Source organism: Oncorhynchus mykiss, chromosome 1 (assembly GCF_013265735.2).
Source record: "Oncorhynchus mykiss isolate Arlee chromosome 1, USDA_OmykA_1.1, whole genome shotgun sequence".
Classification (NCBI taxonomy): Eukaryota; Metazoa; Chordata; class Actinopteri; order Salmoniformes; family Salmonidae; genus Oncorhynchus; species Oncorhynchus mykiss.
In genome coordinates, this window is record NC_048565.1 from 17,007,067 (window position 1) to 17,031,375 (window position 24,309).

General features: G+C 41.3%; 1 protein-coding gene across 4 annotated transcripts in view; it reads left to right on the forward strand.

Moving 5' to 3' along the window:
* LOC110493316 (cAMP-specific 3',5'-cyclic phosphodiesterase 4C) overlaps positions 1–24,309 on the forward strand; it is a 153,857-nt gene that overhangs the window by 24,558 nt on the left and 104,990 nt on the right. For 3 of the 4 annotated variants that reach the window (XM_036955227.1, XM_036955294.1, XM_036955434.1), the window contains one exon: positions 1,399–1,601. In XM_036955227.1, the coding sequence (XP_036811122.1) occupies positions 1,399–1,601 (203 nt within the window). Of the gene's footprint in view, positions 1–1,398; positions 1,602–3,838; positions 4,848–24,309 lie in introns of those variants that run through there. The other variant, XM_021567662.2, reaches the window with a different exon arrangement.

Consider the following 24,309-nt stretch of genomic DNA (forward strand, 5'->3'; position numbering starts at 1 on the left):
GACAGGCGGGTAGGTGCAGGTAGTGATCGGTTGAAGAGCATGCATTTAGTTTTACTTGTATTTAAGAGCAGTTGGAGGCCACGGAAGGAGAGTTGTATGGCATTGAAGCTTGCCTGGAGGGTTGTTAACACAGTGTCCAAAGAAGGGCCGGAAGTATACAGAATGGTGTCGTCTGCGTAGAGGTGGATCAGAGACTCACCAGCAGCAAGAGCGACCTCATTGATGTATACAGAGAAGAGAGTCGGTCCAAGAATTGAACCCTGTGGCACCCCCATAGAGACTGCCAGAGGTCCGGACAACAGACCCTCAGATTTGACACACTGAACTCTATCAGAGAAGTAGTTGGTGAACCAGGCGAGGCAATCATTTGAGAAACCAAGGCTGTTGAGTCTGCCGATGAGGATGTGGTGATTGACAGAGTCGAAAGCCTTGGCCAGATCAATGAATACGGCTGCACAGTAATGTTTCTTATCGATGGCGGTTAAGATATCGTTTAGGACCTTGAGCGTGGCTGAGGTGCACCCATGACCAGCTCTGAAACCAGATTGCATAGCAGAGAAGGTATGGTGAGATTCAAAATGGTCGGTAATCTGTTTGTTGACTTGGCTTTCGAAGACCTTAGAAAGGCATGGTAGGATAGATATAGGTCTGTAGCAGTTTGGGTCAAGAGTGTCCCCCCCTTTGAAGAGGGGGATGACCGCAGCTGCTTTCCAATCTTTGGGAATCTCAGACGACACGAAAGAGAGGTTGAACAGGCTAGTAATAGGGGTGGCAACAATTTCGGCAGATAATTTTAGAAAGAAAGGGTCCAGATTGTCTAGCCCGGCTGATTTGTAGGGGTCCAGATTTTGCAGCTCTTTCAGAACATCAGCTGAATGGATTTGGGAGAAGGAGAAATGGGGAAGGCTTGGGCGAGTTGCTGTTGGGGGTGCAGTGCTGTTGACAGGGGTAGGAGTAGCCAGGTGGAAAGCATGGCCAGCAGTAGAAAAATGCTTATTGAAATTTTCAATTATGGTGGATTTATCAGTGGTGACAGTGTTTCCTATCTTCAGTGCAGTGGGCAGCTGGGAGGAGGTGTTCTTATTCTCCATGGACTTTACAGTGTCCCAGAACTTTTTTGAGTTAGTGTTGCATGATCATGCTGTTTAATCAGCATCTTGATATGCCACACCTGTCAGATGGCTGTATTATCTTGGCAAAAGTGAAATGCTCACTAACAGGGATGTAAACAAATTTGTGCACAGAATTTGAGATAAATAAGCTTTTTGTGTATATAGACTATTTCTGGGATCTTTTATTTCAGCTCATCTTGCGTTTTTATATTTTTGTTCAGTGTATATATAATTAATTGATCATAATACCTGTCCTCTGATTAGTAGCGTTTTGTTTCCTCCACAGAGTCGGCGGGACTCTCTCCCCCTGGCCAACCCCAGCTATGCATTGCGTCGGCGTTTCTCAGGGACGGTGTTGCTGCCCCCGCTGTCCCGGCGCCACTCCACCTACGCCCAGGACAACCGCAGGCTTCTACACCTGGAAGCTCTCTATAGGAAGGCCCTGGCTGGCGTAGAAGCCACGAGCCTGGAAACCATCGACGACTGCAAGTCAGTGGAGCAGCTTGTTAATCTTTCAACTATCTCTCTCTAATTCTCTCTCACACACTTTGTTTTTTGTCTCATTTTACTGTCAACTCTCAAGTGAGCTGCCTCTCTTTATTTCTCACTCTGTCCCTCGAGTGCTCACAATCTCTTGTTTCTCTCCCTCTTTTTCTCTCCTCCATGTGCTCAACAAGCCATGAGAGGTCCACAGTGTGATTCATTGAGAAGGCTACTGTGTGATATTGATGTCTTATGCTGGGGTTTGAATTTACTCCACACTTCAGGAAAATATGATGTAATCTCAGAAGGACAGACTGTCAACTGACTTTTTGTCAAATTTCACCTGTGACATTTGGTTTTCGAATCCATCTATTCTTGCAGCCAAGCCTGAGGGAGCAGAGTCTGAATAACTTTTGTGGATGTGTGTGGGCGTGGCCGGTGTCTGTTTGTCCCCAGATGTCTGTGTGTTTATGCACTCACTCACACAGCGTCTTCCCATCACGCCTGCCTGCCCCTACTTCTCTAAGTACGTGCTCATCGACCTTCATGTTCTTGGCTGCGCTTTAATCTCTCTGAATCCCGCATCTCTCTAGGCCCAGAGGGGGTTAAGAAAAGCCTTCTGTCTGACGACTGCTCCTCTCAGTCCTCTGTGTTCTCTTTTTAGTTGTCTCATCTCTATACCTTTCTTTTATATCGCTCTCTTTCGGCACATTTTGCTGTTGGCCTTCCATGGAAAATAACCCAAATTTGGTGTCAAATGAAAGCTATTAGTCTATATTTTTTAGATATTAAGGCATATAACATTTTCAACCATTTCCATCCTAAAATTAGGAATAAGCAGAAGCTTTGATTTCTAGTCAAACAGATGGAAAAACGGGTCTTAGAAGCAAAAGCAAAAGTCTTAAAAATATTAGAAATGCCTCAAAACACAATAATGTTGAAGACCCTCGCCAACTAATACCAACATTTATATAAAATGATTTACCTTCAGTAAGTTTAAGAAATATTGCCTCGTCTTATTATTCTGTTACAACAAACCCACATACTGTATCTTTAAGATATTTTCTAATTTCTCTCCCTTATGAGGAGGGAGGATAATAAAAGATCACAGAAGTAAAGGTAGATCTACAGTTATAGTGTTTTAACTGATAACAATTTGGTTTAAGGTTCATTAAGTGACTTGAAAACGTGTCATGACAGAAAAATCCCTAACAGAGAATGACTGCAACTGAATTGGCTAAAATGGGAGATGATAGTAGTCACAAACTACAGTTGGGTCACCAGCTACTGTCTTCCCTTCCACTGACATACTTATGTTCAGCTCATAGTTCTGAAAACAGTCTGGACAACCCCTCTCTCTCTCCCCGTCTCACTCTCCTACTCTCGATGTTTGCAATGCCAGGAAAAGGGCACAGTGACATGCACATAACTAGAGATAAAGGTAGAGAAAAGGATTCCTCTGTAATTCATTTGAAACGTTGTGCAATTATCCATGTCTTTTGGATACAGGATGCATTCGAAAGTCTATTACTTTCAAAGGTCTATTACTGTCAAAGGTCTATTACTGTTGAAGAACTATTACTGGATGTCAGGGCTATGGGGAGTGTTATTGCCTTTCATGGTTGAGCATTACAAGATGCAGGTAACTCCCAAAATAATGGAAACACTTCAGTAACTGCGGGATACAAAATATATTGAAAGCAGGTGCTTCCACATGGGTGTGGTTCCTGAGTTAATTAAACAATTAACATCCCATCATGCTTAGGGTCATGTATAAAAATGCAGGGCAGGGATAAAAATGCCCCCATCCACAGGGCACGAGTGGTCACTGTATGACCATGAAAACGAATGAAACCATATGCCATGGCCGTCTCAGTCACCAGATCTCAACCAAATTGAACACTTATGGGAGATTCTGGAGCAGCGCCTGAGACAGCGTTGTCCACATCAACAAATCACCAAATTATGGAATTCGATAGGTTTCCAGACACTTGTAGAATCTATGCCAAGGTGGATTGAAGCTGTTCTGGTTTGTGGTGGCCCAACGCCCTATTAAGACACTTTATGTTGGCGTTTTCTTTATTTTTGCAGTTACACACAGGCCAACATTAGTTTCAGGATTTAATGAAATTAAAGAGAACATACTGCAAGTGCAATTGTATTCTAGCGATATTGGAGGGAAATTACAGTTCAATAAAAGCTGTTTATTATTTAAAAAATGTACTATACTAATAAAGAAGCACTTTTAAAAAATATATAAATATTTTATTACATTGACCTTGCACTCCTTGAGTGGCTGAATATATTTTGTAGTTCCTTTGAAATTATCTATATGGAGGTGATATTTTTGATTGCAGAGTTGGGCTGACTCATTTACAATTACCAGTAGCCAACATACAACTTGGTCACAGAAAATGTGAAAGTGTCCAAAGTTTATAACAGAAATAAATCAATGTTTTGTTTCACAGAGGGATTAGTAATTTCCGGAATTCCCAGTCAATGTTGCTAACTCGGTAATGTGATGAATAGCCTACCTCGCGTCAGTCCCAACGGTTGGCTGGACTGCTTTATAAAACGCTCGCGGATGAGAGCACAACAACACACGCAGAGGAGTGAGAGTTCACCTATCTATAGATGCTCCTCTCTCTCCGACATGCTTTCGTTTGAAGAGCTTTCAGAAATGGACAAAAACGTTGTTTTATTCTATGCCTTGCTATAAATACATACCTTGATAGCGCGTGCGCGAGGATTTACACAAATGTTTGCGGACGGATGAATCACTATGGATGAAAGGCAGCAAAAGCAGAGAGGATCAAAATAATAGTTTCATATCATATTTTAAGAGTTGATATCATTCGTTTGTGGCTGTACTATTCACTGGGGTTATGTCGATATTGACGCAGAAGAACTTTCCATTTCGATTGTGAGGAAGCGTTTCCTCGTTTCAGCACCTCGGCTAGTGGACAGCACGCTCTGCCACCGCCAACAGCGCGCACATAATAAGTTTATATCGAAGAGCCTCCTGATGTTGGAGGGAACAACCGAACATATGGAGTGTACAGGTCTAAGTAGAGAAGGTGCTGGTTCCGCCAAGGCACCCAAACACTTGTGGCGACAACCAAGAACTCACATCCGATTCAAGCAGCGTTTTCACTCTGATACAGAGCCATACCTGACTCGCAACAGAACTATGGAGAAGCTGCGCCCTGGGCTGAAAAAAACACGAATGTCGTTGCCATCCTTATATAAACGGTAATTGTAATGCATCATTATTAGTTGTTTTAATTAGCCTACTTGCTCACCTTTTATAGATCTCCTTTTGTTAATACATTTTTGTCACTTCCAAAGTTGACAATGTGAACAGAGGGATGAAAGTGCTCAATTGCAAAAAGCAGTGTTTCAACAAACAACTCCACTTAAGAATGTCAATATTGTCCCCACATTCCATTTTGTGAGAAGTAAAGTCAGGGTGCACTGATTTAGCCCTTGACACAGAAAGGTATTGCGCTTATGCTGATTGAAGTGTGTGCATAATTCCAGGAACCATTGATCTCTTTGTGTTTCAAGGGTTCTCTCCATCCATCTTGTCTGTCTGTCCGGAGATCAATGGTAGGCTATTTACATTTTCGCAATGGTCTGAGACCAAGGAAAAACATGAAAAAGCACTTGAGTGGTAGTATGCAGCCTTTCTTTTTTCATTACTTAAATGTACACACACCACTCTGGGTTGCTGAGCATTTCCCCTGGAAAGACAGTGTGACTGTGAGAGGAGAGGTTTGGCCTAATAAAAGTGAGTGGATATTGTGAAGGGACCTTCCCATCTCTGTGGTCTCTGAGATCATCTCAGTCTGCAGTCTAAGGTTGATCCTGAGGAAAATGTTTCCTGTTGTTTTGTTGCTTTTCATTAATGGTCTAGATATTGGGCTTATCAGTGTGAGAGGGTGTTGTGCAGTGGCTGAATCCATCAATTTTCAAGCCATATGTAGGCTAAAATCATATGGTCACTTTAAGATAAGATCAGAAAATCATTAAAATCATTAATCATCCTCAATTGACATCAGATTGAAGTGACCTCTTCAACCCATTCAGCTGTGATGTCCTGTGACCTTCATGACCCTTGCTGTCTGGGCCGGCAACATTTTGTTCTGGAGTCAGTTATGGTTCATGACCGGGGCCTACTATTATAACATCAGTGTTCACATCTCATTTCACCTCAGTAAACAGAGAGAGGTTATCCACTCTGGAGGCTCACCGCCATGAAAGCTGTCTACTGACTGCCGCTGACTGTTGTCATTACCATATCATCAATGCCCATCACAGCATGCTTCAGGTTGGAGTAGAGAAGTGACTCACTTCCGGCATTCTGCCTCCCTGACGCCTCATATGTTTGAACGAATGCTCTCCTCTAATGCATCTCTCCTTTAATCGTCCCATGACATTTTATCCTACACTGATGACTCAGTTTGCATGGCCAAGGTAGAGAGAGGTAAATGTGACTGTGGTGTGACGGTTGCTTTTGACTTTGCTGATGAATACTGTCTTGTGTGTTGTGGTAGGTGTGTTATGATCTTTCATCACTCTTAGTAATGGGAACGGTCTATAGAATAGTATTTTGTTGAAGCTCTTTCCAATCAAAGACAGAGAAACAGGCTTTTTGTACTGAGTGGCTGCGGGTCCGACTTCTTCTCTGTACCCCTCTCCCTGACATCAAAAGGTCCCGAAGCTTCTGTGCATGTACTTTACGCACAGCCTCTGCTCTACTGTATATCTGCTTTAAAAGGAGTAGAGAAGTGACTCACTTCCGGCATTCTGCCTCCCTGACGCCTCATATGTATGAACGAATGCGTCTCTCCTCTCATATATATATATATATATATATATATATATATATATATATATATATATATATATATATATATATTAGTGTAGGATTTTAATTAGCTATCTTGTTTCATTCTTTTTCCTCCTGTCTATGTTTCTTTGTTAGTACTTTTTTAAATTATGTGAAGCACAGAAAAATGTATTACTACTCGTTAGGCTGCTCACTGAACAGGCTACTCAGGCGAATGGTGCTCATTTTAATAAAGTTAGATCAAAGCTGAATCAATGTCTGTAAGATCACATAATGATGGTATTCTACATAACAGAACCGAATATAATAGCATAGTGTAACGTTACTGTAAGACAAAAAATACCACCTAATTTCTTATGAGATTTTAGCATGATTGTGCGAGTATGTGGCCAAAACTCAAACAGCTCGCGCCACTATGCAAAATATGTGCTTTGATTCAAAGTAAACACAGGTATGCTACAGTTTAACACAATTCAAAATGATCTCACTGCAGGCTAGAACGTTCAAAACAACACTGTGGGCTACTTTGAAAAAACATAGTATTACTCAAATGGTTGGCATGCAGATTGTTATGACGTTGGCCTGGCGTTAGGTTTATGACCGTCATAAATACCTCTTCCCCCCTTTTTCCTCTCTCTACCCTACGGATGTTACATTTGCAAAACCCTTGGTTAACAAAGAGATTCTGGGAACATCAGAAGGTGGGGGGAAATGAACTATATTCTGGTAATCCGACCAATTGAAGATATGCGGTGGTACTTAATGAATATGATGTCAGTTCGGTTGTCATCTGAGACATTCTCATCAATGATAAGATGACAAACTCTACAGTGGAAAGTCTACACATCAGAGTTATCGGATTCACATGGAATTGTTGTTCAATTTAAATGTTTGAATATGAAATTATTTGTGATGGGATGAAATGTGATTTTAGCTTCTAAAATGTGAGATTTGGGTTTTCATAAGAAAGGGCTCTGCTCAATCAGTGGCCCGCCCCTGTGAAGGGACATGGGCTATACAACTTTTCAAACACGCCCCCATCTCCCTTCCTATATAAGCCCTTGATGACAATATAACCTTCTGTTCCAAGGATGTGGGGACGACGGTCCAATGTCAGAATGGTTCAGATAATAACTACAGAACGAAGCCAACCTCAGCATGAGCTTTGGTTGCGAATGTAATGAACTTTGAACTCTTATTCACTACGGAAGTGATACCTCCTAGCCGTTGAGTTAGCAACAGCCGCTGCAAACGAGGGTTAGGAAGGAACAGACAGAGTCTCCCGTCTATCACCCAATGACATTACTACAAAGTATCCAATTGACAACCAGAGACATTCTTCAACACGGCCTTCCATCTACCACCAACCTACTGAAGCGCAGCTCAGAGTAAATATTTATTGCATTTTCCTTTTCCAAATTGGCGGTAATTTAGAATGCATAAGATACTGTATTTACGATAGCACAGCTTCGCCCTTTGTTCCTCAGTCTTCCTGCTCTTTCACTCAAACCCAGCCCCTTTTCTTTTGTGTAACCAGCTGTCATATCTGTTCCGCCCGCTAGGGATGTTTTCCTTTATGACGTAATTTGTAATCAAGTTATGATTTAATTATGTGTATGTGTAATTCTGTGTGATTAGTTAGGTATTTAGTAAATAAATAATTAAACCCAATTTTGTATATCTTTTTCAACTTGTTAGCCAGGGTTCGTGCAGTTAACCAAGAATTTATAACTTTCAGATGAGATGAGACGACGATTAATATTGACGGCTATTGATGTAAAATATTACTAGGTCTTTGAGTTTATTCGGAAGATAACAGTTCTATAAATATTATTTTGTGGTGGCCGACTCTCTAGTTAATTACATTTACATTACGGAGAAATTATTTTATAGAATAGTATGTCATATCACTTAATCCGGCATAGCCAAAGACACGACAAGATGCTGCATGGACGTAACTCTGGTAAAACTTGAAGAATTATCATTCACACTTGACATTGGGAAATTAAAAGGGAGGGTGACAGCAAAAGTTGTGCGTAAAGGATAAAGAAATGCATGCGCAGAACGTGATTTGGATCTTCGTGTCTTCTGCTCTGGGTAAAAGAGATCTGGGGGGGTCTAGACTGGGCGGTTACCTATGAATCAACAGCCTTTGCCTAAAAAATAATGTCCTTTCTGCGCATTGTGAAAGCGTATCACTCTCGTTTTGTTTCAAGTTTTGAACATGATATTGCTTAGGACATTTATCAAAACATGCTTTCTTACAGTGCAACAACAAACATGTTATTGATCTTTTTACGCTTCTGATTGGATAAGGGCCTAAGTACGGTGTTTGTTAGACGATTGAGTCGTGCTGATAAAATGACCAAAATCCTCAATGTACCTGAATATAGCTTACTTCCTGCTGTCTATCCAAGCCGTTTGCTGGTGTCTCCATTTTTTTACCTTTATTTAACTAGGCAAGTCAGTTAAGAACAAATTCTTATTTTCAATGACTGCCTGTTCAGGGGCAGAACGACAGATTTGTACCTTGTGCTCTAGGGTTTGAACTTGCAATCTTCCGGTTACTAGTCCAACGCTCTAACCACTAGGCTACCTTGCCGCCCACATGGTGGCTGTTAGGTAACAGAGCCTTTAATTAAATCCGGTGTTCGTGATGCTGCCTCCCTCTTACTGCTCCCCAGCTGGGCTGTGATGTTATCAATTATTCTTCTGGGAAGAGTGGCCCATATGTCTCAGTGGTCCAGATAGCTGCTATTTTACCTGGAAGCTCTGTTTTCTTTGAAATTACTTTTACCACTGGCAGTGGAAGGATTAGCCATCCAATGGATGATGCTGCCATGGCACCCATATGTTTTCGAGGTATAATAATATCAAGCTCAGGCATTAAAACTACAGGGTTTATGATGTAACCAGCCAATGTTAACATTGAGCATATAACATGTTTTAGCATGCAGCTTTTATAGTGTTATATTCATGGATTGATAAAAAATGAGTGCTATGAGGTTCGGATTAGTTGCTTGAAGAGTAATATATTATATTACAGCTGTCATGCCATTATTCCAAACAGCCTTTCTCCGCTCGATCGAGATCTAAATGAGGAAACAAGTCGAGGATCGGATAGTGAAACGCGCCTGGTAGTGATATGATTCTGAAAGTATTGTTTGACAATTTTAAAATGTACTTTACTCAGCTATTTATAAAAGTAATCTGATTACATTACTTTTGTAACACGTTGCCTCAACACTGGTTCTGATAGGGTGACCTGCAAATGTCTGTTGTTGCATTACTGATTTGGGTGTCCTGGTAAATGTACTGGTATTTGATACCAATTACTGGCACGTATCCTGGACTACCTACTATGTAGGATGAGCCACTACAGGCAGTTAGATTTGGGTATGTCATTTTAGCCAAAAATTTTTAAAAAAGGGTCCGATCCTTAAACCGGGGATTAAGGAGGAAGCCTCAGCTCGGTCGCGAGCCAGACAAGTCGGAATGACTGGAAGTCAAGTGCTCTGTCAGAGAGTGAAGTCAGGATGTGAGGTTGTAGAGTCATACGGATATTCTCACTGGGTCGCTCTCACCAGGGCAGTTTCTCTACAAACACCTGCTTTTGGTGTCTCATGTAGACGTCATCCCCCCTCAAAGTGTATATATGTTTTTTGCATTGATATGAGTATTTGTGTAAGGGGCTTAGGTAGGTAGGTCTTGTTTTAAGTATTAGTAGCATTTTGTCTTCTTTATCAATAGCCATGGAAACATTCCATGTAATTATTGGATTAGAATCCTTCTCATTGTCCTGTGAAGGTTAGGAGTTAATGCACCTAATTTGTTCTACACTATCAAGAGCTTTGCGAGACCCAAACCATTGCTTATTTTGTTTCATCTTCTTTCTGTTGGCTTGTGATGAAGCAGTGCAATCAAAATGCCATCAGTTCAGGTGTAATGGTCCTTTATGGATGGATGAAAAAGACATCTAATGATTCAGATGTGTTTGGGGCTATTTGCTTCCCTGGGGTGGCAGCCTAGCATCATAGCATGGCAAAAGCCCTTACTCTCAATTCTCACTCCAAGATTTGTGGTGAGAGAAGGCTGCCGAGTTGCCCTGAAGCTGTCTTGCCCTGAAGCTGTCTAGACCACATTCAACATTTACTGTGTTTACTCACTACCTACCAAGTTGTCCAATCATTCATGGCAAAATGTGTACTTGGTAGCAATAGTGCTATGGTCTTGTTTGTTTATGTATTATATGACTCAAGATGTTATAAATGCCTGTATTCAGATGACTTTTCTATTGGTACTTTGACGCAAGTCAGGGATGGGCAACTTTGATGTGGGACGGGGCTACCAAAAATTTGAACTCATCATGAGGGGCCGTAGTTGCGCTGCACCTTGTGTATTCTACTACTCTAACTCGGAACAGTAGTTTTAGACACCGACTGAGTTTATGCAATAAAATGCTAATTAATTACTTTAAAATCATACCATGTGATTTTCTGGATTTTTGTTTTAGATTCTGTCTCTCACAGTTGAAGTGTACCAATGATAAAAATTTCAGATCTCTACATGCTTTGTAAGTAGGAAAACCTGCTAAATCGGCTGTGTATCAAATACTTGTTCTCCCCACTGTGTGTGTGTGTTATATATATATATATATATATATATATATATATATATATATATATATATATATATATATATATATATATATATCAAATCAAATTTTATTTGTCACATACACATGGTTAGCAGATGTTAATGCGAGTGTAGCGAAATGCTTGTGCTTCTAGTTCCGACAATGCAGTAATAACCAACAAGTAATCTAGCTAACAATTCCAAAACTACTACCTTATAGACACAAGTGTAAGGGGATAAAGAATATGTACATAAAGATATATGAATGAGTGATGGTACAGAGCGGCATAGGCAAGATACAGTAGATGGTATTGAGTGCAGTATATACATATGAGATGAGTATGTAAACAAAGTGGCATAGTTAAAGTGGCTAGTGAAACATGTATTACATAAAGATGCAGTAGATGATATAGAGTACAGTATATACAGTGCCTTGCGAAAGTATTCGGCCCCCTTGAACTTTGCGTCCTTTTGCCACATTTCAGGCTTCAAACATAAAGATATAAAACTGTATTTTTTTGTGAAGAATCAACAACAAGTGGGACACAATCATGAAGTGGAACGACATTTATTGGATATTTCAAACTTTTTTAACAAATCAAAAACTGAAAAATTGGGCGTGCAAAATTATTCAGCCCCTTTACTTTCAGTGCAGCAAACTCTCTCCAGAAGTTCAGTGAGGATCTCTGAATGATCCAATGTTGACCTAAATGACTAATGATGATAAATACAATCCACCTGTGTGTAATCAAGTCTCCGTATAAATGCACCTGCACTGTGATAGTCTCAGAGGTCCGTTAAAAGCGCAGAGAGCATCATGAAGAACAAGGAACACACCAGGCATGTCCGAGATACTGTTGTGAAGAAGTTTAAAGCCGGATTTGGATACAAAAAGATTTCCCAAGCTTTAAACATCCCAAGGAGCACTGTGCAAGCGATAATATTGAAATGGAAGGAGTATCAGACCACTGCAAATCTACCAAGACCTGGCCGTCCCTCTAAACTTTCAGCTCATACAAGGAGAAGACTGATCAGAGATGCAGCCAAGAGGCCCATGATCACTCTGGATGAACTGCAGAGATCTACAGCTGAGGTGGGAGACTCTGTCCATAGGACAACAATCAGTCGTATATTGCACAAATCTGGCCTTTATGGAAGAGTGGCAAGAAGAAAGCCATTTCTTAAAGATATCCATAAAAAGTGTCGTTTAAAGTTTGCCACAAGCCACCTGGGAGACACCAAACATGTGGAAGAAGGTGCTCTGGTCAGATGAAACCAAAATGGAACTTTTTGGCAACAATGCAAAACGTTATGTTTGGCGTAAAAGCAACACAGCTGAACACACCATCCCCAAACATGGTGGTGGCAGCATCATGGTTTGGGCCTGCTTTTCTTCAGCAGGGACAGGGAAGATGGTTAAAATTGATGGGAAGATGGATGGAGCCAAATACAGGACCATTCTGGAAGAAAACCTGATGGAGTCTGCAAAAGACCTGAGACTGGGACAGAGATTTGTCTTCCAACAAGACAATGATCCAAAACATAAAGCAAAATCTACAATGGAATGGTTCAAAAATAAACATATCCAGGTGTTATAATGGCCAAGTCAAAGTCCAGACCTGAATCCAATCGAGAATCTGTGGAAAGAACTGAAAACTGCTGTTCACAAATGCTCTCCATCCAACCTCACTGAGCTCGAGCTGTTTTGCAAGGAGGAATGGGAAAAAATGTCAGTCTCTCGATGTGCAAAACTGATAGAGACATACCCCAAGCGACTTACAGCTGTAATCGCAGCAAAAGGTGGCGCTACAAAGTATTAACTTAAGGGGGCTGAATAATTTAGCACGCCCAATTTTTCAGTTTTTGATTTGTTAAATAAATTTGGAATATCCAATAAATGTCGTTCCACTTCATGATTGTGTCCCACTTGTTGTTGATTCTTCACAAAAAAATACAGGTTTATATCTTTATGTTTGAAGCCTGAAATGTGGCAAAAGGTCGCAAAGTTCAAGGGGGCCGAATACTTTCGCAAGGCACTGTATGTGTGTGTGTATATGTGTGTTTTTAAATGTAAAAAAAATGGGGGGGATTGATCCGAGGGGCATTCAAAAGGAGGGCCTACAGTTTCCCATCTCTGCCGTAAATGGTTCTGCTTACAAGGATAACCAAATATGACTCACAAGGATGGGCCTGTCAAAGACGACTTGGCAAACTTAAAAATAAAACCTCATTTTTTTGTCTCAATGAAGGCCAGGTTTTGTACCCCCCACCTTTCCAGTCAAATGACCATGACGCCTAATAGCTGTAAACATGCTCATTTCTTAGTCATCAATGACAGGTTGGTGAGTCCTCCTGGTGTAATAGATTAGAAGTCACCTGGATAACACCAGTGTCTCCATAGGCCTACAGTTCATTCGGAAAGAACACAGTACTCCATAATGACAAAGCAAAAATGTGTATACTTAGGAAATTAGGAAATTTGTATACTTTTTCCTGAAAAAAAAAATTAAGAATTCAGACCTTTTGCTATGAGACTTTAAATTGAGCTCAGGTGCGTCCTGTTTCCATTAATCATTCTTGATGTGTCTACAACTTGATTGGAGTCTACTTGGGGTAAATTACATTGATTGGACATGATTTGGAAAGGTTTGTCGGAACAGAAACGAAGCCGTGAGGGCTTGTCCGTAGAAGTCTGAGACAGGATTGTGTCAAGTACCAAAACATTTCTGCAGCATTTAAGGCCCTCAAGAACATGGAAGATGTTTGGAACCACCAAGACCCTTCCTAGATCTGGCCACCCGGCCAAACTGAGCAATTGGGGGAGAAGGGCCTTAGTCAGGGAGGTTACCAAGAACCTGATGGTCACTGACAGATCTCCAGAGTTCCTCTGTGGAGATGGGAGAAACTTCCAGAAGGACAGCAATCTCTGCAGCACTCCAACAATCAGGCCTTTATGGTAGAGCGGCCAGACGGAAGCCACTCAGTAAAAGGCGCATGACAGCCCGCTTGGAGTTTGCCAAAAGGCACCTAAAGACTCTCAGACCATGAGAAACAAGATTCTCTGGTCTGATGAAGCCAAGATTAAACTCTTTGGCTTAAAGGCCAAGCATCACACCTGGAGGAAATCTGGCACCATCCTTACGGTGAAGCGTGATTGCAGCATCATGCTGTGGGGACTTAGACTTGTCAGGATCGTGGGAAAGATGAATGGAGCAAAGTACAGAGAGATCCTTGTTGAAAACCTGTTCCAGAGCGCTCCTGACCTCGGACTGGGGCAAAGGTTCACTTTCCAACAGGACAACGACCCTAAGCACACAGCCAAGATGCAGGAGTGGCTTCGGGACAAGTCTGAATGTTCTTTAGTGGCCCAGCCAGAGCCAGGACTTGAACCCGATGAAACATCTCTAGAGTGACCTGAAAATAGCTGTGGAGCAACGCTCCCCATCCAACCTGACAGTGCTTGAGAGGATCTGCAGAGAAGAATGGGAGAAACTCCCCAAATACAGGTGTGCTAAGTTTGTAGAGTCATACCCAAGAAGACTCGAGGCTGTAATTGCTACCAAAGGTGCTTCAACAAAGTACTGAGTAAAGGGTCTGAATGCTTATGCAAATGTCATATTTCAGTTTTTTATTTTGAGGTATTGTGTGTAGATTGATGAGGGGGAAAAAAAAAAAAAAAATTTATAGTAAGGCTGTAACGTGACAAAAAGTCAGGGGGACTGAATGCTTTCCGAATGCACTGTCTGTCATTTACAAAAATTTAATAACCTTTTTTTTTTTTTTTTTTAGGGCGGCAGGTAGTATTTCGGTTGCTGGTTTATATCCCAGAGACAACTAAGTGAAAACTCTGTGCCTTTTGAGTAAGGCACTTAAACCTAATCGTTCCTGTAAGTAGCTCTGAGTGTCTGCTAAATGACTAAATCGTAAAAATGAAATAAAACATTTATTCAACTTTTTTTTCTCATTTGCCTCGACATGAGATCAAAGCCTAGGCATCCTCCTCTTGTTGAGTTTTTGTGTTTCTTTCTTTTGATCGGCCAATCCGTCAGCCCTACCAGGAGCTTGTGATGGATGTGAAATGGGATCCAGGCTGGGTTATCAGTGACATCGTGTCGTATTTGCATCAGCCAAAAGAACATTAGGCTGTGTTTGCTTTGAGTAAATCCTGGAGTCAACAGGGAACACTCGTGATTCTGGGGACAGGAAATGGCAGAACCCTCTGTTTGCAGGAAGGAGAGTGGGATGATTGCTTTCTAGATTAGAGGCTCACTTCAGAGCCAGGGGATGTCCTCCAACGACAGCAAACCATGAAGGTTTATTCAACGATATACATCATTCTTGAACACTTCCACCGACAATGTGTCATGGTGGGTTTTTTAAACAACATATGTTGAACAGTACTATGAATTCTTGGATATGTGTAGCAAACTTTTATGAGAAGTTATGTGAGATACTGTACATGAACAGATCTATTGAAGGGGTTATTTCTGTCATTCACTCAAGATGAAATGTGATGTAGGGACTAGGGAAATTGATGACAGAAAGGGGCGCTTGAAGCCTTCGATAAGTCAGCCTCTGCATTAGTTATGTGTTACAAAGAGAGCTCTACATATTGAGTTTGGAGAAGACGCCCCTCCCCCCCATATGTTTCAGTGCATTTACATTTATTAATTCCTTTTCTTTGTTTCACCTTTATTTAACCAGGTAGGCCAGTTGAGAACAAGTTCTCATTTACAACTGCAACCTGGCCAAGATAAAGCAAAGCAGTGTGACAAAAACAACAACACATGGGATAAACAAAAGTACAGTCAATAACACAATAAAAAGGTATATTTACAGTGTGTGCAAATGTAGTAAGATTAGGGAGGTTAGGCAATAAATTGGCTATAGAGGTGAAATAATTACAATTTAGCATTACATGCCCATTACTGCTGCCATTGCAGTGCAAGGATCATCAAAACGATCATTTTGGGGACATTGCAGAAAGTGTTTAGTATAAACTAGACCCTGACCAATACCATGATTTTAGCTCTGATAAAAGATTTGGGTGACAAGCCCAACAATATCAATATGTCTTCTAATATTCCTGCACTCAGCACTATGATATAATTTAAAAAAAATGCTTAATCCATTCTCACACACACACACACACACACACACACACACACACACACACACACACACACACAGGTCTACTGCTCACTTGCTTGCACACACTTCTCAGACTACGTAATTGCATTTGTTTGGCCCATAACCCGAGAGGACATGCTGATCCAATCCGCCTGCAAACAGAAGGATAAAATTACATAATTCATAAGTGTGCCAGGCCATCGGCTTGCTTACATCATTTGCAATCATCTCCAATCAAAAGGGAAAAATATAACCGAGGAGGTGACCCTATCACACCTCCAAACCTAGTACCACCTTTTATGTTCCAGTCCCTCTCTACAAGTCTTTCTTTATTTAAGTGCTTGGATGACTAATACGAAGACTCCCTTTCTCACCCATTTTCAGCACAGCATTACACCTGGTGATGGTGTGTTATGTCACTTTAGAATCCTGCCTCGTTTCAGTCTTTCTCTGGAGCTACTGGCTCGTGTCCTTTACCTGAAGTGGGTCTCTTCTAACCGCTTTGAACACAGCTGCTCCAGCTACACTCTTAGAACCCCTTAGAAAAAAGGGTTCCCCATAGGAGAACCCTTTTTGGTTCCAGGCAGAACTGTTATTGGTTCCATGTAGAACCCTCTGAGGGAAAGGGGTTCTACATGGAACCCAATAGCGTTCTATCTGGAACCAAAAGGGTTATACCTGGAACTAAAAATAATTATTCAAAGAGTTCTCCTATGGGGACAGCTGAATAACCCCTTTAGGTTTTAGATTGCTCCTGTTTTATAAGAGTGTACAAACATAACAAAAGAAATGTAAGTACTCTTTTTGATTTGGTTCATTTTTATACATTGTTTTAAACAATATTATACTCTACAAATACATAACCAGCGTTGTGTATTCATATATATCATGGAAACCACGCTTTCCCCCCAAACTTACTAAGAGAAAAATATATACAATTATATATATTTTGTCTCTGTGTTTCACAATTTTCCTTCAATTCGCAAGAGGCTGAATGTACCTCACCGGCAAAAGCATCCGAGTGACCGAAACAGAGGTGCTCTGTCTCTGTATGTGTAGCCCATCTATCTGATGCTGTCTGGTCAAAAAGGGAATGACATTGTTGCCCCCCTGTAGCATTGAATGCAAGGGAAGCCAGCAAACATTTGGCCTCCCTTGATGAAAAAAAGTATAAAATAATAGCCAATCAGCTTTGAGTTAAACTGCGTGAGCTCAACTGTGAATGGTCTTGGCACACCATGAAAGAAAGTTAGGCTAGCGAGCAAGAATTTTAGCCAGATAGCCTAGGACAACAAAAGCTAAAAGCGTGTCCTGTATGACAGTCATAGACCGTTTCGTCTACATGAGAGGATGGCATCAACGTTTCTCTACAAGTAGGGTGAGTCGACATGTTTTTTCTACTTGCGCGCACACACACACGCACAAAACCATGGACAGCCCAGTGATTTTACCCACACACCGCTACTGCACATAACATTTCCAGAGTGGGCTCTCTGCTACTTTTTAAAGTTCTGATACATTTTATGAGCACCACCAACCCGGTGAATGGGAAAATAGATTCAAAGGGAACTCCCTCTGCTGTTGATTTACTGAATCTGCAATTCTGAAGGAGGGCTGTGATTGGTTAATGGCCTATAATGCCAATTTAGATGTTTTAAAATGGGTCACATCTTCAGAAGTAACAGAGAACCCAGTCTGGAAATGTTAGGTACTTGTAGAGTATATTGTTTAACACATAATGTCTAAAAAGGAACAAAATCAAAACGGGTGCTATTATTTGTTTATTTTTAATTATCCATAAATGAATGTATAGAAATGGTATACTCATATTTTAGAGCCCACTCAAATGACACAAAGACTGGCTATGTAGCATCTACAGACTCATCATTGTATTGTCTTAAAGAAGGCCTGGGAAAGCCTAAAATGTCACAAATTTACCAACTTTAATAAATAATTTTTCATTAATAGTTTTGGATACATACAGTCTTCAAATGTATGCCAAACATCCCCAAAGGACCTTTTTTTGGATTATTTCAGGAAGATCCAATACATTTTTGGGCCACACTGATGTGGAATTACTGAATGGTCTCTGCTTAGAGAAGCCATAAATACGGGTTAACTTAATTTTTTTCCATTGTATATCATCTGTTCTTTTGTTCTGAGATGTTGGTTTCATTATTGTAGTTTGTGTAACATGCAGTTACCAGCAGATGTTATTTCTAGTGTTCATGCATGTGTCAATTAGAGCCAACTCCCCCTTAGCTTTGGGAATTGAAACCCATCATCCCCCGGGATCACACCTCATCCTGACATACTGAGAAGGCACTATGGTGTTATATTCCCATTACCCATTACTCACAGGCATACTTACTCTTAAAATTCAGTAATATCCTTGTGTTTTCAATTGCAATCTGCACATTCTTTGGGTTGTTGATGTTTCGATCAGTGACCTTTTTCACTGGATTTCTTGAGAAAGGTCATATAGCGATCAATGGGTCATCTTTGTTTTCTACAACCCCTTTCTCTTGTCTCTGCTGTATAAAAAGAATAGTGACAAGAATACCAATTTCATTATGATTCTATTTCCTGGGACCTTGATTTTTAGAATATGATATACCAGCCAAGATGAATATTTTTCTTGCGTGAAAGATGCAATCATTGTGCTTCAGTTTCAGCTCTCTACTCTCTAGACATATTTTAGTTCCATATTGAGGCATAAAGTTTTCAGTTTCTCACACCTGAGAAACCTGAGAAATTTGTTGTGCCTCATTGCAGTCGAGTACAGTAATTTATTTTCCCTCTCCCCCCCCAGAGTTGGCTCAAATGATGATAGCATTTTACTTCCTCTAAAGGATAGGCTAGATATAGACATTTAACCCCCTGTACCAGCACCTTCAAAAGCTGGCTTTCTCATGGAGGATGCATGGAGGACCTCTTCCACAGAATGACAAGTCTCTTTAATAACCCACGCTGTGCCTGCCGCCGGAACATGTTTCTTCCCAGAGGAAGTGGCGTAATCAAAGCAATGGCAAAAAAGTTATTAATTAAGAGCTCTTGTGCCTTCAGTCTTGTATTTGGAGTGGGTTTTATTTCTCACAGCAGCACACTGGTGATGTTTTCACCAGCATTGTGTGGTGAGGAGGATACACAGGGAGGCAGAAAAGATGGCGACACTGCTTTGGAGATGAGAGTTGCTAGAGGTGGAAGTCCCTACTCACAGAAGGCTTCACTGATAGGGATGCTGTGGTACTGTTATATTAGCGGCAAATAGGAAAGTAGCAAGGATGCCTCTCCAGCTTCAATTCTACTGACTGTATGGTTATTTTGTATGGATGTTGTACATGCCTTGTCATTGGATGAAAGTTTGCATTTACAGATTTTAGCTTTGGAAAACCACGGGGGGGGGGGGCTGTAAAATGACTTGGATATGTGTGACCATACTTTTTATTATTTTTTGTCGCTTTTTAACCATTCATTTTATGGTAATATTAGATATTTGCTTTATGATCATCTATATGAAAACAACTATATGACCTGAGCAGTAGGGAAAAAAGGCATACTTTTGTAAATGCACAGTATGTGCACACACTCTCTAGATGTAACCAAGGTTATTAATTCCACAATGCTGCACCATTCATCTGTACTATACACCCTTAATAGCACACTCATTGCAGATCCATGTGCAAGGAAGGTCACTGACACATCCATAGTTCTAGCTATCTTTCTGAATAAATGCACACTTTGCTTTTGAGGTGCTCTTGGTTGTCTAGGAGATGCTGCATCTCCTGCATGAGTGTAACCGACATACGGCTTCAGAATGGTGAAGGCTGCGATGGCATAGCATGCCTGTGTTCTGGTTATGACATCCAATGCACAACAGTGTCTTGTAACACACTATCTACATGTTCTGAACTCAATAACCATACTTTACTTAACATATGCACTGGGTACTATGAACACCTTCCTAATATTGAGTTGGACCCCCCTTTTGTCTTCAGAACAGCCTCAATTTGTCAGGGCATGGACTCTACAAGGTGTCAAGCATTCCACAGGGATGCTGTCCCATGTTTACGACAATACTTTCCACAGTGTCAAGTTAGCTGGATGTCCTTTGGGTGGTGGACCATTCTTGATACACACGGGAAACTGTTGAGCGTGGATAACCCAGCAGTGTTCCAGTTTTTGACACACTCAAACCGGTGCGCCTGGCACCTACTACCATACCCCATTCAATGGCACTTAAAATGTTTGTGTTCGCCTCCCGAGTGGCGTAAGGCACTGCATTGGAGTGTTAGCTGTAGAGAGATTCTGGGTTTGAGTCCAGGCTCTGTCTCAGCCGGCCGCGACCAGGAGACCCATGGGGCGGTGCACAATTGGCCCAGCGTCGCCCGGGATAGAGGAGGGTTTGGCCGGCAGGGAAGTCCTTGTCCCATCGCGAACTCATGACTCCTGTGCCAGGCCGGATGCAGTGCACGCTGACACAGTCGCCAGGTGCACGTTGTTTCCTCCGACACATTGGTGCGGCTGGCTTCTGGGTTAATTGGGCATTGTCAAGAAGCAGTGCGGCTTGGTTGGGTTTGGTTTCGGAGGATGCGTGGATCTCGACCTTCACCTCTCCTGAGTCTGTACGGGAATTGCAGCGATGAGACAAGATTTTAACTACCAATTGGATACCATGAAATTGGGGAGAAAACGTGGTAAATAAATAAACTTGTTGCCCATTCACCCTCTGAATGACACACATACACAATCCATGTCTCAGTTTGATTTGAGTTGTCTCAGGGCTTAAAAATCCTTCTTTTTGAAATGGATTTAACATGTGACATCAATAAGGGATCATAGCTTTCACCTGGATTCACCTGGTCAGTCTGTCATGGAAAGAGTAGGTGTTTCTAATGTTTTGTCTACAAAGTATTTCAGAGGGGTAAAAAAGGTAAATATTAAGCGACTGCCTTACTACACTTAAACCTGTTCCTGGACTTAAAAGCACTATCAATCGAGATTCTACAATGAGCAGTCCAGAAGTAGGTTACTTTTATCAAGTCCTTTGTGATTAAAACAAATCCACACTGAACATAACAGATGCAAATGTTTTATTTGCAAGTTGGGCCTCTGGCAGGCCTATACCCATGAGAGGGACAGCCTTGCCAGGGCTTGGAGGCTCTAGTCTAGTCCATCTCTGGCTGACAGGCAGTGACACAGCACTGGGATTTTGCTCAGTTTTGTCCAAGTTCTTGTCTTATCCAAAGGAGGAGGTTTCCATATTGCACCCACTTACTGTATACAGTGTACCCTCGGTTCCAAGAGAGGATTTGACTATTATTTGATTGTTCCATCTGGGCTTCGAAAGCTCTGGGTTACATTTGCTCCATGACATTCTGAGACCATTCTCTTACACTCCTTGTCCAGTTACCCTTTAGGGAACATAATTGAACTTTCAAAAATCAAATTACACTGAAGGTTCTCCACTTGGAGTCTTAAAATGTGTTTGTGTAAGCCTGTGGTTGTGTGTTTGAAACATTGTGTGTGTAGTAGTAGTATATGTACATTTGTTTAGAACTGTGTGGGCTGTGTGTATGTCGGCATGGGTGTGTGTCTTTGAAATGGTGTGTCTGTTGTGTTTGTGTGGCAGTTATGTGAGTTTTGAAATAAGTGTCACGTGCATCCAGAGGTGAGTCATTTAGTGGGCATGAGTTATAATAACAGTTTGATTATCTCAAAACAGCTGATTAAATCATTATTATAAACCAGGTTGTTTGAGCCCTGGATGCAAAATGGCTAAAGCCGTGGTATGAAACAGTACTTGTTTACTGTTTTTAATTATGTTGGTTACCTGTTTATAATAGCAACAAGGCGCCTTGTGGGATTTGTGGTATATAGCCAATACAGTGGCGGTCGGTGATGTTTAAGATTAGGAAAGACATTTTTTTTAGCATGGCCTTATTTCTATTACAGCATATTGGATGACGGTCATTCACATTCCATTCAATATAACATCGATAGGTTTAGGCTACTACATGATACTCGAATTGGCCCTATACGCATCATGAGGTTGCTACAAACTAGCCTACAAATGAAAGTTTATAACGTCGGTGCACAGGTCTAGAGACACATTGGAGTATTCAAGGTGACAGACCGTGACACATCCATTGACTTGACTTGGAAGAGTTGCAGTTTAACACTTTCTTGCTTACTACATGATTACTACATGAACTATTTCATAGTTTTGATGTCTTTACTATTATTTTAAAATGTAGAAAATAGTCAAAATAAAGTAAAACCCTTGGTATAGTTTTATCTATAAAGGATAACTTTAATGTTTCACTTTTATTATTTTTATGAAATTCACTGAGTAGGATGGTCCTCCCCTTCCTCCTGAGGAGCCTCCACTGGACCAATATACCACGGCTAAGGACTGTATCCTGGCACTCTGCGTTGCGTCGTGCAGAGAGCAGCCCTTAGTAGTGGTATATTGGCCAGATACCACACCCCCTCGGCCTTATTGCTTAATTATCCTGTCGATGTCTAGAAGGATATACAGCATTCACAACCAAATAGGGCTTTTTATACTGTAGTACTTAGTCAATCCAATCACATACTACATTCTATTCATGCATATTGGATACACCAGTGGAGGATCCACAGAGGAGGCAGGAGAGGACCATCCCCATTTGAATTTCTGAAAAATAAAAATAGCAAAACATAAAAGTAATAATTTTTTAATAAAACAATACTAAATATGGGTTAAGCGGGCGGGTGTTAAGAAGCGCGGTTTGGCGGATCATGTTTCGGAGGACGCATGACTCGACCTTTGCCTCCTGAAGCCCGTTGGGGAGTTGCAGCGATGACACAGATCGAAAAAGGGGGTAACCCTCCCCAAAAACTATACTAAATATATTCACATCACCAGATAATTTATTAAAACAAACTGTTTTGCAATGAAGGTCTACAGTAGCCTCAACAGCACTCTGTAGGGTAGCACCATGGTGCAGCCGGAGAACAGCTAGTTTCCATCATCCTCTGGGTACATTGACTTCAATACAAAGAGGATCATGGTTCTCACCCCCTTCCATAGACTTACACAGTAATGACTGTGACAAGTTCCGGAGGACGTCCTCCAACCTATCAGAGCTCTTGCAGCATTTTATAAAAAAATGTGCTACCATTTTTTGCTGTTGTTGCATGAACTGACTTGTTTACCACCCAATCAAGGGATCAGAGAATGAATAGTACTGAAAGCATAAGCTACATCTGGCTAGCACTGCAGTGAATAACATGTGGTCAGTAGTTGACTTAGAGAAAGACAATACGAGAGAGAGAGATGACAGCTGCACATATGCCCAGGCAGTGAGCAGAGCAACAGGCCAAACCCCCACTAATGCACCCCAAAAGCCCCATCTTGCGACCTAAGAGGTATGTATCAGATTCTCAACATGCTCTGCTCACACGTACTGCAATGTCCGGCTTAAACCACACAAAAACACTAGACACTATGGAACACACAACCTTTACTATCTCATTCTGGAATATACAAGGTCTGAGGTCATCTGCCTTTGGTCTAAAGAGCAGGAACGCAAACTTAATCAAAGAAATTGGAAATACAGACGTTGTCATCCTACAAGAAACATGGTATAGAGGAGATGGACCCACTGGTTGCCCTCTAGGTCCCATCCACTAAACCACCTGGTGTAAAACAGGGAAAGACCCTGGGGATATGCTGTAGAGCAGACCTAACCTACTCTGTTAAATTAGTCAAACAGGAACATTTTACATCTGGCTAGAAATTAATCTCAACAGAGAAAAATGTCCTTGTGTGCTACCTATATCCCCCCGATATAATCCCCATACTTTAACGATAACAGCTTCTCCATCCAAGAGGGGGAGATCCACCATTTCCAAGCCCAGGGACATGTGCTAGTCTGTGGCGACGTAAATGCCAGAACTGGACAAGATGCTGAACCTCTCAGCACGCAGGGGGACAAACACCTACCATAGGTGACCGTATTCTCTCCCAAATATGGCCCCTTGACAAAACAACCATAAAAAAATAGGTCACAACTCCTGCAGCTCTGTCGGACGCTGGGTCTGTACATAGTC